General features: G+C 37.7%; 1 protein-coding gene across 1 annotated transcript in view; it reads right to left on the bottom strand.

The window, feature by feature from the left end:
- Window positions 1-1,794: 1,794 nt before the first annotated feature.
- Window positions 1,795-17,817, bottom strand: part of Klhl12 (kelch like family member 12) — a 30,904-nt gene continuing 14,881 nt past the window's right edge. Inside the window, exons 6-12 of the mRNA XM_027945649.2 lie at window positions 14,873-14,987; window positions 6,816-6,922; window positions 5,759-5,954; window positions 5,121-5,279; window positions 4,702-4,800; window positions 3,541-3,727; window positions 1,795-3,368 (exon numbers count right to left, since the gene is read on the bottom strand). Of these exons, the coding sequence (XP_027801450.1) occupies window positions 3,242-3,368; window positions 3,541-3,727; window positions 4,702-4,800; window positions 5,121-5,279; window positions 5,759-5,954; window positions 6,816-6,922; window positions 14,873-14,987 (990 nt within the window). The 3' untranslated portion in view covers window positions 1,795-3,241. The remainder of the gene's footprint in view (window positions 3,369-3,540; window positions 3,728-4,701; window positions 4,801-5,120; window positions 5,280-5,758; window positions 5,955-6,815; window positions 6,923-14,872; window positions 14,988-17,817) is intronic.

Here is a 17,817-nt window from a genome sequence, read left to right as displayed (position 1 = left end):
GACTGGGGAATACTTTTGTCTGGGGAGTTGAAAGGGCTTTACCTAGGTGACCTTTTAACTAGGCATTAAGAGGCGACTAGGATTATCAGGAAAGCAAGATTTAGAGGGAAAAGTATAATCCACGAACCAGGGTTTGAGCAAATTTAGGAATGGTAAATAGACCAGTGAAAGAAGCACATTATCCCTGGGAGAAGGTAGAATGGGACTAGATCTCATGGGTCTAATGTCATACTAAGGAATTTTAACTTTAAAATATAGGTAATGGAAATCTATGGAATTTTAGGCTGGAAATAACCACAATATATACCAATAATCTCTTATATGTTAAGTACTGTAATGATTATATCTGAGCTTCACAAAATAAAGGAATCGGATAACAGAGGAAAATAGTAGTAGTAAGGACATTAGGAGATTATTACCTCATGAATCCAGCATAAAGGCCCGAGCTGTCTGGTAGAAGAGAATGAAGATATGGGAATGGATCTGAAACTAAGAAATGTAAGAACTTAGAAACTAACTGGGTATCTACTGTGATGACAGACAAGAGAAAGCTTTCCTTAGCTAAGTAAGTAGGTAACTGACTACCAATTATAGGAGCTAGAATAACGAGGAACCACCAAATTAGGGAGATCCTTGTGTACAAGTGAGAAAATGTGAAGGTGTGTAAAATTGGGGAATAAAGTAGAAAAGGAGCAGTGAGTTTTACATGTTGATTTCCTGTAGAACATTCAGCTGCGGCTTCATGTTTTACATGAATTTGGTGGCTTCATGTATTTATGAATTTGGCCTGAATTCAGGAATTGGTACTAGAGCCATCAGTCCTATACCTCCATTTCTGCCTCACCTGCAATTTCCCCTTAATCTCTTCCTGAGATAAGATGAGCCAGGTTTCACAGGTTGTGGTTAGCAGGCACAAACCCAGAAACAAAAACAAAAACCCCAAAGATCAAACAAAACAAAAAAGCAATAATAAAAACAAAAATTACAATGTGTCAATCCATATGATAAAGAAAGGCTGGCAGGCCTCTGTAGTGAAAATGATTTCCTTTTATGCACTTCCTTTTGCTCTGAGAACATCCAAATTTTTGCAGTTTCGCAGGCCTTCTGCATAGCTGTTTACATCATGTGCAATAAATTGAAGTAAACAGAAAAAGGACTGGGGTGGGAGGGTATGGTGGTACACATCTGTACCCAGTTACTTGGTAGGCTGAGGCAGAATCTCAAATTTGAGGCCAGCCTGGGGAAAATGGCAAGATCTTGTCTCAGTATCAAATAAAAAGGGCTGGGGATGTAGTTCAGTGGTAGAGTGCTTGCCTAGCATGCATGAGGCTCTGGTTCAATTCCCAGTATGTCAAAAACAAACAAAAACCTATCACAACAAAGGACTGGGGTGACTGAAAAATTCAAGTGGGTGCTAAATAAGTTCCCCTCTTTATTTCCTTTGGTTTCAAGTAAACTCCAGGTGGGAGAGGGGCCAATGAATACGACAAATTCAGATTAACATTGAACAGTTTGGAGAACCTCCAAACTGTGGCCAAAGTGCTATCTCTTACCCTTGTCTAACAAAAATAGCAGAGCTAGTTGGCACACACACAGTGAACAGATAGAGACAGGACCTACAGCTGATCTGTATGCCTATTCCTTAAAATGTCTGAAGGCAGAGCTCATTAGCAACAAACATGTATGTATATGTGTGTGTGTGGTGCTGGGGATGGAACCCAGAGTTCATGTATGACAGGTAAGTGTTCTGCCACGGAGCTATATCCCCTGCCCACACAAACTCTCTTAAAGGCATTTGAGACAGTTGACTTTTTTATTTTCTTAAAAAAATACAAAGGAAATTAATTCTGTAGGTCAATACAACTCAGAAAGAGGAAAAAGTGGAATTCCAGAGCAAAGGGAAAGTGCATCCTTGTTTTAAGTTATCACATTCCCACACTCCTATACCCATAATCAACAACTTTATGACACAGAAGAGGTCTGAATGGTAGCTCAGAAATGGTGAGAGCAGAGGTACTGGAACTAACAAGAATTTTGGTTGTTCTTGATTATTCTGTCCTGGGATGAATAAAATTCACTCGAAAGACAGGTAAGGGAAACTTAGAGCAGGAAGAAGACTAAATGTACCAAACACAGCAGTAAAAAACACTTCTTAGCAGAAGTGTGCTCTTAAAAGAACGGGGCAGTAATCAGGTAGTTAAACTACCAGGTTGCTGCCACCCCCCACCCCATCCCCAAATAAATAGCGTAATAGTGTAGTAGTATTTGATTCAACAAAGAAAGTCTTTCACCCTTTCAAGATAAACATTGCCATGGCTACAAGAGCCCTGGCAGGGAATAAGATGATTGTAAAATCACAGGTACTTCTAGTTTATCCCCAGGTATATTTAAGCCATCTCCTCTCATTCCAACATTTGTTCATTCTGTATTCTCTCAGTCTCCAGTTCCAAGATGTACAGCACTTTACTTTTAGAAAGAACTTGGGGTAATAAAAAGATCTTTCAAATAATATATCCTTCTCAGTCTTCTAGGTTATATTTAGTGGTAGTGTAGGTTAACTCACATCCCATCAAACTCAGTTCATGTCACTTATTCTAACCTCAGTTTGGATATACCAAACCTTTTCCCCTAAGGGATGTCACACAGAACTCTTCCCTTGGCCCCCAAAGTTTTGATAGGGCTCTCCCTTTTGTTTTTTTTCTGAATGGAACTGTGGAGTCCTCAGCTCTTTGTAGATTAGAAAAGGTATTTGTTCCCGGGTGGGGGCAGGAGGGACTTGGACTTGGACTTGGATTTTACCAAGCTTACTCAAGCTGGAATCCCTCCAATCATTTAGACTGGGTACTGTCTATATGTAGAGGCCATACCCACCTTAGTTCTCTGCAATGTAAGAGGCAGAACACACACACACACACACACACACACACACACACACACTCCCAAGCACATGGTTAAGAAAGAAATAATAAGAAAGTGCTCCCCAGACCAGAGGGAGAGGCTATCTGGTCTCACATCCATTCACTGTGCATTCTCTTCCCTTGGGTACCTGTTTCACACCCTTGTGTGGGATATTACCAGCGCGAGGGGGAGTGTGGTCAAATAAGTACAATCATCACTGCACTGGTGCTTGTAATCACTCTGTGCACACAGTGAGAAATAGATATTCTGGAAAGGATCCTTGACTCTTCCACAATCTGTCCTCTGGACTGGTCACTAGCTCTGGATGGTGCTCTAACAATGGTCATTTCTCTCGGAGAACACACACACCAGCATCACAGCGCTGGGTTCCCATGGATGTCACTACTTCCCAACTGTCGATGATTGGGTCATAGCATTCAATGCTACTCAGCAGGGAATTGCCATCATATCTGAGTGGGGAAAAGCAAAAGAAAAGAAACGAGCATTATGTATCAGTCCTTCATTAGGGTTATCACTACAGATATCTCCTCCACCTAAATTGTCTCCACCCAAAAATGGGGTTTGGATCCCAGAGACTCTTGCCCTGGATGCAGGATTCTACTCTGGTTTCTAAATTCTTACCCTGCAATTGCATAGAGTCTCCCCCGAAGCACTGTGGCCCCTACATAACATCGCGGAGTGGTCATACTAGTGACAGTTGTCCAGGAATCAGTGCGAATGTTGTATGCTTCAACTGAAGAAAGGTGGGCTGTGCCATCAAATCCCCCCACCACATAAATATGGTCATTCAGAAGGGCTACTCCAGCACCTGGGGAAAAAAAAGAGTATATTAGCCAAGTAATGTTATTGCGCCTAGGATTTGAATTCTAGAAACAAAACATGGTCATTAATGGCTAGCTGAGCTCTGGGGTAGGCAAGGCATATGGAAATGCCCTACACAGGCCTAGAAAAAATCTAGGGCAGTATAGGTTTTTCCATCTCCAGCCCCCACCTCCACACCTTCTGTATAGGGACTGAACCTAAGCTCTCTACCACTAAGCTACATTCCCAGACCCTCTTCTTGATTTTTTTATTTTGAGGCAGGATCTTGCTAAATGGCTCCAAGTGGCTTTGAACTTGTGATCCTCTTGCCTCAACCTTTAGAGTTACTATGATTATAGCTATGCCTGGCTCATCTGTAAACTCTCTGACTAGGACTTAGAATGATAAAAGAAAATTTGAAATGGTTTTCTTCTTCACCTTCATTAACTCAGAGCTCAATCTCTTCACAGTAGGAGAAAACAGGAAGGGGCAATAATGGTGAGAGGAAAGAAAGGAGTCATTACTTTGGTTATGGTCCAATATTTATCCAGAAGAAAACTGGAGGAGTAGTGTTTTCTCTTTTCTTACATACCCAGCCTAGTCAATTTCAAGAAGCTCTCAGTGAAGGTAAACAGCTATTGTTCTGTCCTTATACATTAGATGTTTTATTTAACATATATTACAACAACACAAAATTGTATTAAATATTTTGTCATGCAGGAAGGGAACAAAGACATTAAAATGAGTAAAACAAAAAAGTTTTTGCCCTCAAATTTATAATCTAGTTGAAAGTTTATCTTTTTCTCAATAATATTTAAAGAAAAGAGGCAAGGAAGAAACTTGAATCTAACTTATACAAGTCTATAGGGAAACAGGAATTGCAACTCTGATTTACTGATATTGTCCTGTACATTAATACTGCATGTGTAAAGATTTGACAGCACTGTTTCCTGCCTCCTCCCTCAAATCTACTGGTTTTACCTGAACGCTTGGTAGCCATTGGTGTAACATTAGTCCAGTGTCCAGTATGTGGATCGTATTTCTCAACTGAATTTAAAATATTCAAGCCATCATATCCTCCTGGAAAATAAAGTAGAGATCATTCCAACAAGAAAGGTAAACCCTCAGGCCCATTCCCAGTTAGCATTCCCTTATTGCTTCACATAATTTTTTTAGTTTCAATTCTCCCACAGAGTTCTAATAACCCAAACAGAAATCTAATACTACCCTACTGTTTGCTTATAAAAAAAATGATAATCCCAGTTAATGGAAAATATATTGAGACAGACCAACAATCCTTGTGGAAGGAAGTCTATGAACTTAATTTGGATAAAAAGGAATTCTACCTAGAGTCTGCTAACCATTGAGTTCTCTCCATCCCTGCATCCCAGGCTGAATACCTAGACAGTAGATCACTCCACTGGCCACTACTAGTCCAGCACCCTCTCGAGCTGTCTGCATATCTCCTAGCATGCTCCACTGGTCAATGTTTGGGTCATATCGCTCCATACTGGTATGACGTCGGCTTCCATCAAAGCCTCCAGAGACGTATATCATATCTGTTCAGAATGAACAAATTACAGACTATTAAAGAATGAGAGATTTCAAAGAATTCTTTTCTTTACAATTCCCCACAGATTCTTCACATGTCTGGGAGCAAAAATGTTGTGTTTAACTGGGATAAGTCAATTGTGTCTCAGAGATAAGGAAGATAGCACAGTTAAGAGATCTTTAAAAAGAATGGTGTAAGATGAAATTCTTAAAAGCATTCAAAGACTACCTGGGAATCTGAAATACAACTAGCGCTAGTTCTCATCCAGCACAATGGAACTTGAATTACCAACTTTGGAGTCATTATTGAAAGATCCACAAATATCAAACAGCTTCTGTAACACTGTCAGTTCCAAAACCAAAAAGAAACATTTGACCTTGCCAGTTTATCCTCCATAATTCCTGCCAGATAACAGGAGAGGTAAGAATGCTGATACACTGGTCTAGTTACAGTGAGATGGAAACATGGTCTGTACAGCAAGCCTACCTCCCAGGGTGGTAGCTCCAGCAAGACCTCGTCGGACATTCATAGGGGCCACAGAATACCAGACCCCATCCTCATCTGCTGTGGAGTCTAGACATTCCACTGAACTGAGGCGGGAACGGCCATCATAGCCACCAATTACATAGATCCGGTCATGTAGGGACACTGAGGCCACATAACGTCTCTTACGAGTGATGCTCTATGGATTTGGGAAAGAAGAGGTACAGAGGATTTCATTCAGGCAAGTTTTAGGCCTTACATTTTGCTGACCTTTCTGTCTTTATTATACACCTCTTTGCTTCTTTTACCTGTCACCATGAACTTTTCCTGAGGCAGTGGTTCCTCCTCAAGTGGCCTCCAGCTGAATGGAATTTTTGCTGTGGTGCTTTCTAGAAGCACATTTACCTTGTTCCAAGATTTCCAAGAGATTTCATGCCTTTCTACTACCCAGTGATTGACTTCAAAGGCACTGGGCTAAGAGACTGATATCCTTCTATAATGTGGAAAAGTATCCCCACATTGCTAATCAATCATAGGGCCAGTATTCAAAATTACAAAAGGAAGGACTGATCAAAAGATTTCCAAGTTTTCTCAGAAAATATTTCAGTACTGAAATAATAAATACTGAGGATGAAAGATACAAAGTTTTTGAGTTCAACTGAACACAAGTTTGATTTAAAACATTTAATACAGCATGATCAGCGGTACCTAAATAATGGTGGACAGCTGAATTAAATTCAAACAGGAACACCAATGTTCCTGAAGTTTAATCTTCTGATTTTCTAACCTAAACTGTTTATTGAGGGGCTTGGGGTGTAGCTCCGTGGCAGGGCACTTGCCTAGCATGTGTCAGGCTCTGGGTTTGATCCCCAGTACCACAAAAGAATAAAAATAAACAAAACAACCCATTTATGGAGTATCTACTGTGTGTGCAACATTGTAGTAAGAAACACATGTGGCTACTATGCTTTTCTACTCGTGGGCTAACTGGTTATCATCTTAAGTCAGGAATGTAGGACATTTAAGCTCTCTGCCCACGAATGGTTTCACTACCACTTACTGGCAAAAAGCTCCACTCCTGAGTCTTGGGGTCATATTTCTCTACTACATCAATGGGAGACTGCTGGCTTCCGAAGCCACCAACCACCAGAAGCACTTCATTGGCTCCTAAGGACAAAGAAAAAATACGTTATGTCATCATCTTTGGCTCGGTAACTACTCCTAGGGAAGAATAAGCATACATAGCTCTAGGTTATCTTGTTTTAAGTAAGCAAAAGCAGCAATCTGAAATAGGAGATACATCACAGGGCTGCTTAGTGGGAAACTATTTCTTCTTAAGAGTCTAGCTCTTGAGAACCTGAATTTCTGAAATGAAAGTTTCTGGACATTAAAACTACAGAAGGCGAACCTGAACATTCCACTACATCATTTCAATATAGCTAGATGATTCTGGCTAACATTGTAACTGGGGTCCTAAATATAGTTGGGAGGCTCCTTTCCTGCTCTCCTCAGCCTGGAAAACCCAAATTGGAAATTTCTTCCTAACGAAGAAAAAAACATTTTCTTAACCCTATCCCAAAAATGGTGAGGGTTAAGGCTTAGAAACCAAGTAATAAGATTTTATTTGTAATTGGTACTGGGTATTGAACCCAAGGGCACTTAATCACTGAGCCAAGTATCCTGTCCTTTTTTTAATTTTTATTTTTCAGCAGGGTCTCGTTAAATTGCTTAGGGCCTTGCTAAATTGCCAACGCTGGCCTTGAACTTGCAATCCTCCTGCCTTAGTCTCTGGGATTACAGACACGAGCCACTGCGCCTGGCAAGATTTAAGAAATCTCTTTTCACGAACATTTATTTTTCCAACTTGGCTAACTATATGATCACATTCTCTGTCAATTCATCAAAACTGTGAGGTTACCAAAGATGAAGCTTTTAAAGGAAAGTCATTCCTTCTATTTTCCCAAAGAAGCTATTCTGACAGCCTTTATTTCCTCCCCTCTCCCCTAAGGCCTTATTCTGATAAAAGATTTCCTACCTTGGCTCTTTTCAAAGGGCAAAGTCTATGAGAATTCATGGAGAGAACAGTTGGTGGAGCTTTGGACAATTCAATCACTAGGAAGGCATTTAGGAGACCAAGCAGATCTTATAAGTAACCTGGACTTGAAAGAGCAAATGTAGCACACTTTGAAGCTGACAAGAAAGACAGATGAAGTTATGGATTTGATAATTATCATCAATGGCTGCTACAGTAATTAGGTGAAAAGCTAATATATTATCATTGGACACTGTGTGCTTCCTGATGTGATTGATGTATAGGAAAACAAACAAACAAACAAAAAAAAACACTACAACCTGTGAAGTAATTTTTCCAAGACACTGAGCCTAAATCTTATCAAGCCTCTAGTATAATCACCAGTCTATACAAAATACAGGGGAAAGAAGAACATGTTAAATACTTTTATAAGGATGTAATTAACAAAATACAGAATAAGGGAAATTCTACAGGTCAAACAGCCTGGTTTTGTCAACAAACAAAGGAAAAACTAAAGCAGGAGGGGAAAAAAAAACTATGGTTTAAAGACCTAAAGAGACATAGGACACCACTGCAATGTATGGACTTTATCTGATCCTGATTTGAACAACTTCAGTGTTCAAAAACAGGCAACAGGTGGTCATGGTGGTGGCACACCTGTAATCCAAGCTATTCAGGAAACTGAGGCAGGAGGATCACAAGTTGGAGGCCAAGCTCAATGTCAGCTTCAACAACATAGCCAGGCCCTAAATAATTTAGCGAGAACCTATCTCAAAATAAAAACCAAAATGGGCTAGGGACGTAGTCCAATGGTAAAATGCCCCTGGGTTGAATCCACAACACCAAAACAAAAAAACCAAAACAAACAAACAAACCCCAAAACCCTTAAAACAACTACTAATTATGGGGAAAAAAATTAAAAACATATACTTGATATCTGATGATAATAAGGAACCGTATGTGTTTTTTAGACTGATAATTTGGATGTGTTTTTTTAAAAAACGTTCCTCATCTTTTTGGGATACATGCTGAAGTATATATTATCATAGAATTATATCCTGTTTGGAATTTGCTTTAAAATAGATAGGCCATGAGTTGTTAATTGTTGAAACTGGGTGATGGGTATGGGAAATCATTATATCCTCCTGATTTTTTTTTAATAAATGTTTATAAAATTTTTCTTACCACACACTCACATATCCATACATAAATCCCAGAATTAACCTCATATTTTAAGAGGGCACCTGTCTTGTGTACTTGCCAAATAAAGCAGACTCTTCCCCAAAGTGAGTCAATAAGTAGGTTTCAGTAGGCAGCTCCTTAGAAAAACAAAGCATCTGAATGCAGGTTCCTTTAATATTAAGCTACTTTTATATGCCTAAAATTTCCTCAAGCTGGAAGAGGTCAGAACCATAAGTTCTTTGTGTCTTCCATAGCCTGGCTACGTTGTTGAGGCTGACATTGAGCTTGGCCTCCAACTTTCATGGCAGCACTATCTCCCCTACCTATCTGCCTTTTTTTAAAAAAAATATTTATTTAGTTTTAGCTGGACACAATATCTTTATTTTATATTTATGTGGTGCTGAGGATCGAACCCAGTGCCTCGTGCACTCTACCACTGAGCCACAACCCCAGCCCCTATCTTCCCTTCTTACCCCACCTCTTCCCTTCCTGATTTGAACAGAGAATGTGAGAGTGATTGTTCTAACTAAACACATTTCCTCTTGTAGATGACACTAGGTGAAGATACCTGTAGGTAGAAGGGAATGAAGATAGCTACAACAACTGAGAAGTACTTCCTGCACTTGGCAAATTTTAATTCCACTGATTTAAAAAGATTAATGCTCTCATTAAAAAGATTTTTAAAAACTATTTTTCTATTCCACTGATTTTTTCAACTGTTATTTTGTTGCTTTATGTAATTCCTAGATTAAAAAAACTGTCTTGATATGATTTTATTGAGGAAGCTTTTGAAAGATGAGGCACAGAAGCAGATAAGAAATGGATTGTTACAAAACCCAAAGAACTAACAGTACTTCCAGTTAACTGAAGGTTTCTCAGTAAACATTCTGTCTACAGCAGAACTTGGAAGAAGTGTCAGTGTGAGTCACTTGGGGAATTTATGGTTCCAGGGGGCTGGGTCCCAGGGTCATTAATCCCAAACATCTTTGTTATGAAAGACTTCATCCTGTGTTTTGAGAGACTAGTAATAAAGTAATTTCTTTCTTCTTTCTTTTATTTTCTTGAAGTACTGGGGATTGAAACCAGGGGTGCTCTACCACTGAGTTATATTCCCAGTCCTTTTCATTTTATTTTTGAGACATTCTTACTAAATTACCAAGGCTGGCCTACAACTTGTGATCCTCCTGCTTCATCTTCCTGAGTCACTGGGATACTGGCGTGAATCACCCCTCCTAAGTTATCTTTAAGAAAAAGCAACTCAAGCACTAATATAGTCATCCTGCCCTTTCACATAATTAATATGTGAATTAATGCTCTCATTAAAAAGATTTTTTTTTTTTTAATTTTTGATATTTATTTTTCAAGTATCGGTGGACACAACATCTTTGTTTGTATGTGGTACATGAGGATCGAACCTGGGCCGCACGCATGCCAGGCAAGTGTGCTACCATTTGAGCCACATCCCCAGCCCCCCATTAAAAAGATTTTTAAAAACTATTTTTCTAATTATTAATACAGAATATATAATACATTTTCACTAAAAACTTGGAAAACAAACATTATGCTTGTTTCATATGATTAAATACTATTTTATATTATGAAAAATTTACCCATAATTCCACAGTACAAAGACATATCAAAATGTAACATTATTTCCTTCCAGATGTGTTTCTACATATTTATAAAACAAAAATGGGACCATATATATTTATTCTGCAGTTTTTATTTCACTTTCCAAAGATATTAACAAAATATTTCAATACATGGTTATAATATTCTTAGGCATTTCAGGAATTATAATCACATATAAATATCCTTAGAAATGAAACTTTTCCTGGTTATATTTTGTTTTGTGTTTTGGTGCTAGGGATTGAATCTAGGGCTTCACACATGCTAAGCACACAATCTACGACTAAGCTATATCTCCCAGGTACTGATAATTTTCTTAACAAAGAAACTGAAGGATTGCTGGAGTGAAAAACATGAACTGGAAAAAGACTTCTGATAGAAGAGGATTTTTCGAGACTATACCAATTTATACTCCCACCAACACTATTAAAAGGCCAACTCATTCAATTCTCTGTAGCACTGAATATTGTTTTTTAATATCTAATATTCTGGTAGGAAAGTAACTGTTTTCATTATTATTTTATTACTAATAAAGACTCTCTGTAGCACTGAATATTGTTTTTTAATATCTAATATTATGGTAGGAAAGTAACTGTTTTCATTATTATTTTATTACTAATAAAGACTATTATTAATTAGGTTTAACTTTCTTCCTTTATATTTACTAGTCAATTATATTTGTCCTTTTCTGAACTGTATAGTCAAGTCTTTAAATGGTTTTAACCCTTTACTGTGGTTGTGCCAAACTTATTTTCCTTAAAATTTGTATACGAGTTTTTATTTAATCCAATATGCTTTCCTTTGTTATTTGCTTTTTGCCTAGAAAGTCTCCTCTGGAAGGACTCCCAAGGGCTTAATATCCTTGGATCCTAAGTTGGGGACCAATACACAAAACAATTTGACTAATATGTAAAACAAATATAGAAGGGTCAACTGGAAGGAAGCTTGTTGTTTTTTGCCAATAAATGTATTTTTTTTTGGTTTTGTATGGAATGCAGGGGTGCTTTATTACCAAGCTATAAATCCAGCCCTTTTTATTGAGACAGGGTCTTGCTGAGTTGATCAGAGTCTTACCAAGACACTGAGGCTGGCCTCAATCTTGTGATCCTCCTGTCCTCCTGACTTGCTAGGATTACAGGCATGCACCACTTGATGGCCCTCTCCCCTTGTGGTCCCTTTCTTCTCTTCTACTGATCTCCCTTTGCTTTTTATGTGAACACCTCAAAGGGGTACTTAATTTTTTTTTTTTTTTAGTGAGAAAAGTGTGTCTAGGATATCTAACAAGAACAATGTGGGGAAAAAACCCACATTACTAAAACTGAGGCATCCTGGCAGTGACGTGGTCTTTATTTTAGGGAGAGGGGAGAAGTGTGTTTCAAAATATTAGCCAGTATAGTTGTACTATAATCTAGTCAATCATTCATTCCCCTTCAGATGGAATTAAGGCTGTATTCCTTTTTTTCTGGCAACATTATCAGTTTATGGTAAGCATTCTTATATATATTCTTACATATTAGTGTTTATTTGTACAGCATAGATTCCTAGAAGTAGGGCATTTTATTTATAAATTATAGACGTGTACATTTTATTTTGGGTTTTACATATTTTAAACTCAAATAATTACTTTGTTTAATATTAATTTCTAGACCTTCTAGTGAAGTATATTTTTATTTTTGTTTTTTGCCGTACCTGGGATTGAACCCAGGGGTGCTCTATCACTGAACTACATTCCCAAGCCTTTCTACCTTTTGAAACAAAGTCTTCTAAGTAACTGGGATTAGAGGCAGGTGTCACCATGCCTGGTATGAAGTGTATTTTTATTTTATTTTATTTATTTATTTTTTTTAATATTTATTTTTCAGTTTTCGGCGGACACAACATCTTTGTTTGTATGTGGTGCTGAGGATCGAACCCGGGCCGCATGCATGCCAGGTGAGCGCACTACCGCTTGAGCCACATCCCCAGTCCTGAAATGTATTTTTAGATGTTAAAGGTCACTTTTATTTTCTCTTCTGTATGCTATTATACAGCAATTTTGCTGATCTCCTATTATTATTTTTTCTTGTCGATTTATGTGGGTTCTTTTCATATTAAAAATATTAACCATATAGAATATGTAGTTTTCCAGTTCATCTCTTTGTTTTTGCCATCAATTAAAAATATATATATAACTGATATAGTTAAGTAACCTTGTGGGAATCTGTTTTTCTATCTTGGCTAGAAAGGTTCCTACTCATTAGAATTGTTGTTTAATGGGTACAGAGTTTCAGTTTTGCCATGTAAAAAGAGATCAGATGATTGATTGGTTATACAAAAATGTGAATGTGTTTAATACTATTCATTTGTATATTTAAAAATGGTCATAATGGCCAGGTACAGTGATATACACTTCTAATCCCAGTGATATACTTTTTAATCCCAGTGGCTCAGGAGGCTGAAGCAGAAGGATTGCAAGTTGAGGCCAGCCTCAGCAATTTAGCAACACCTAAGCAACTTAGTGAGACCCTGTTTCCATATAAAAAATAAAAAGGGCTGGGGACATGGCTCAATAACTAAGCACCCCTGGGTTCAATCTCTGGTACCAAAAAAAAAAAAAAAGTTACAATGGCAAAATTTACATTACATTTATTTTACAATTTAAAAAGATAAGGCTTTTCATTCAGAAGTTAAACAAATATTTCTCTATACCTTCTAATATTTTTATAATTTTACATATGTGGTTCTTGTGTTAACATATACTTCTGTATATATTATATGACATACAGATCACATTTTGTCATTCTGCAGGAATTATCAGAACAGTACCATCTATAATGCCTTATCTGAGAGTTCCCTTTTTTAAAAACAATATCTTTGGGTGGTGGGATTATGGATGATTTTTTAAAAAAATATTGTTTTAGTTGTCAATGGACCTTTAATTAATTAATTAATTAATTTTAAAATTTATTTTGGGACCAGGAATTGAACTCAGGGGCACCTTGACCACTGAGGCATATCCCCAGCCCTGGATGATTTTTATTTTATGCTTCTCTATATTTTTAAAATTTTTACTTAGGACTAGGGATGTGGCTTGGTGGTAAAGCATTTGCTTATAATGCACAAACCCCTAGATTTGATCTTTAGCACCACCAAATAAATAAATAAAATTTGTACCTTGAAAATATGGTACTTATGGTATTAAAAAAGAGAGAAATAAAACACTATTCCCCTTAAACCTATGAGTGACCAGTTTAATTATCAATTATGTTCCTAGCATGCATGATTCCATAGCAAGATAAGAAAAAGGAAACAATAAAAATACCACTTCATATATATAGAGTAATTCATAATTTATAAAATACTTTTACACATTACAGTTAGTGTCTTGGGACAGTGAACTAGAGACAATAGGAAATGGGAAGAGAAGAACTATCTTCACACTTACTCTGTGCCAGCTCTGGTAGGAATCTTACTTGTATTGTCTCAATTAATCCTAGTGACCCAGTGGGATAAGAAACCAACCCTCATTTTAGAGGCAGAAGGATAGGCTCAGATAAACTGTTATCATGTCCAACCAAGACAGCAACTGGTGGGGCTGGGATTTGAAACCTAGGTTTGTTTACTAAAATAATAGATAACAAGAATTATGCTAGGCCTTCACAAATTACTTCCTTTGAAATAGCTTTAGAGGTAGGTGCTATGATGATTCCTATTTTACAAGTGAGGCAATTAAAGCACAGAGAAGTTGTTTCCTACCCAAGTTAATGTATCTAGTAAGTGGTGAACTGGGATCTATACCCACAAGTCTGGCTCCAGGGTTGGGCTCCTGTGCATGTCACTGCTAATGTTCCTGTATTTTCTACTACATTGGGTTACTTTTCCTTCCTTTTTTCATTCTAGAATGGAAAAAAGAACCACGCTAAGGACAAGGGGAGAAGTGGGAGAGAGTATTACCACTTACCACATGACATCCAAAATAGTCTCTCACAGAATCCAAAAATACTCAAAGAAAATTGTAACATATTACATAACACTTGACAATATATAATGTGCTTTTAAATGTTATCTCATTTAATTTCCAAATAGTTATGTGAAATACATAGGAAAGATATTCTTGCTTCCTAGGAAAGGAAGCTTAGAATGTAATGACTTACCTAAGATGACAGAATAAAAGATTAAGAGCAGGTCTAAAACAAAGTCTTTGTACTGCTTATAGAATGTCTTTTCAATTGTATTATGCCACCTGAAAGAGGTTTTGAGAGATATCACCTAATTCAGTCAAGATGCCAGCTTACCTAGACGAGCTCTTGTCCTGGGTCCCTGCATCTGACTCCGAAGTTCAGGCCTCAGATGAAACTTCTTTGCTTCATCAACTAGATCCCTGCACTGTAAACTACAGCGAATGAAAGGCTGAAATACAGCAGAGAGCAGAGTGAGCCACATAGACCATTTCTAATACTGTAAGAGTAAAATTTTGCATACAACGAATGAATTTAATACAGAAAACCAGTTTCAAAGGTTTGTGATTTCAGAAGGATTGCTGCTAGTAACTATGCCATGGGTTTCCAGAAACAATTAAAAAATTTATTTATTTAGAAGAGATAATTTATTACATGGATCAAAAATCAAATGAGAGGGAGCTGGGGTTATCATCTCAGTGGTAGAGTATATGCTCAGCATGCTCAAGGCCCCGTGCTCAATCTCCAACACCCTCACATCCAAGCAAAGGATACAAAAAGATATATTGAGAATACATATATATATTCCCCACTAACGTTCGCACTTATGAGGAATTACTTTTATTAGTTTGTACATCCTTCTAGAGATTATACAAATACTATTAATTAATAGTACTAATTAATTCTTAATTAGTAAGAATTTAAGGAAAAAGCAAAAGGCTTCTGTCATTTTCTGGGATGAGAGGGAGGAAATATATCTTGTCTGAAATAATTTCCCCAGGGTTCACATGGGCACTGTCACAATGCCCAGATCTATTTCCAAGGAACTCTGTACTGTCATTTGACTCTCATATTCGCTATCCTCCTCCATTCTACTCTGGTTCAGAGGATTGCCCTGAATGAACTATGTCAATAAGGTTCCATAACCCCTGGCTTCTGGTTGGAATTGGCCCTACCAAAGGTTAAAGTTTCTCTTAAGACAGCGAGTCTCTCCATGATTCTCTTTCCTTTCATGTTCTCATAACCACTCCTCTACTTTGGCCTTTCAGGATTAAAGGTTGTTAACATCTTGGCTGTACAAAAGCCCTGTTATTTCATTTTCTTTTGTTGTTTCTCTACACCAACACCTTTGTAAACAGCTCCTCTATAAACCTTCCTTAAACTGTACTATTTTGAGCACACCATCTGTTTCCTATGGGGACCCTGACTGATACAAGCTCTAATTACATAGCATATCTATTAACCTGGTCCAAGAAGGTTTTAATATGAATTGGAAAGGGAAACAAATAATAATAGCAAAGACACAGTTCTTTTCTTTTAGGGAATATCATGCTCCAAACATTCTTTATTTTATATACTAGTTTTTATGCGGTGCTGAGGATCAAACCCAGTGCTTCACATGTGCTAGGCAAGCACTCTACCATTGAGATACAACCTGCAAAGAAACAGTTCTAAAAGCGTTTATTTACTTAACACCTCTGAGGTGGATAACATTATTCTGTTTGTTTTGTTTTGTTTTTGTGGTTCCGGGGATTGAACCCAGGGCTTTGCGCATATGAGGTGAGCACTCTACCAACTGAGCTATATTCCCAGTCCCCTGTTATTCTGTCTTATAGACAAGAAAGCTCAGGTACAAATATACTAAGTAATCTGTCTAAAGCTCATATAGTAAGTGCTGGATTTGGGATTTTAGCCCTGATTCTGGCTCCAGAGTCAATGCACTATCTATAATAGATAGGTGAAGAACTGGACACGAGGGACCAGGTACAGTGGTGCACACCTGTAATCCCAGCTACTGAGGAGGCCGAGGCAGGAGGATTGCAAATTTGAGGCCAGACTGGGCAATTTAGCAAGACCCTGTCTCAAAAAATACAAGGGCTGCTGGGTATGGTGGCAGATACTTGTAGTCCCAGTGGCTTGAGAGGCTAAGATAGGAGAATCACAAGTTTAAGGTCAGCCTCAGCAACTCAGTGAGGCCCTAACCAACTTAGAGAGAGCCTGTCTCAAAATAAAAAATAAAAAAGGGCTTGGGATGTGGCTCAGTGGTTAAGCATCCCTGGGTACAATACCTAGCACCAAAATAAATAAACAAACAAACAAACAAACAAATAAATAAATAAATAGGCTGGGCTGGGCATGTAGCTCAGTGGTAGGATACCCTGGGAGAAAAAAAAGAACAAAAAAAAAAAAAAAAAAAAAAAAAGAATTGGATGCAAAGCATATGTGCATGGTTTGTAAGAAAGAAAATGTTTTTGTATTTAACTTCCACACTGACTCAGGGCTGAGTCCACAGAAGGAACTCATTTGCTAACCTGGACCTATATGTTATAAATCAGTGTTCTCCCACGGTATGGTTAAGGTAATAGGTGGTATGTATTATAAAACTTTTAAAAACATACTACAAAAATCTTAAGTTGAGGAAACACTTCTGTAAGTAAACTCAACATTTAAACAAAGTTGATAGTAAAATGCATCAGTTGGGCACAGTGGTACACACCTGTAATCCCAGTGACTTGGGAGACTGAGGCAGGAGGATCAAAAGTTCAAAGCCAGCCTCAGCAACTTAGTGAGGACTTAAGCAACATAGTGAAATCCTGTCTCAAAATAAAAAATAAAAAAAGGGCCAGGGATGTAGCTCAGTGGTAAAGCATCACTGGATTCAACCCCCAGTTCCAAAAAGAGAAGAAGAAGAAAAAGAATAAAATAAAATATATCAAACTACATTCACGCTGGCTTCACTAGAGGGCAAAAATAAAGAGGCTTGCTAAGTAAAGCATATCTGCTCTTTTTTTCAGGGCAATCTATAACAATTTGTACAATAGGGAAGGGAATAAAGTATATCATCTGATGTTGTTTAAGTAAAACCCTTAGAGGTATGTAAACAAACACACACACACACAAAATTAAATTAAACCACAGATTTTGACTAGTGTCAGGAGTCTGACTTCTACTTTTCTTAGAAATGTGCCTGATGAGTATCCAGCACTATCCTCTCTCGCATTCCTGGAGAGGCAAACCAAGCACACTAAAATGACAAGTTTTAAGGACACAGTAAATATTAA

This window comes from Marmota flaviventris, chromosome 12 (genome assembly GCF_047511675.1).
Source record: "Marmota flaviventris isolate mMarFla1 chromosome 12, mMarFla1.hap1, whole genome shotgun sequence".
NCBI classification, from domain to species: domain Eukaryota; kingdom Metazoa; phylum Chordata; class Mammalia; order Rodentia; family Sciuridae; genus Marmota; species Marmota flaviventris.
The sequence above is the reverse complement of the archived record's forward strand: the minus strand, read 5'-3'. Positions and strand labels throughout refer to the sequence as shown.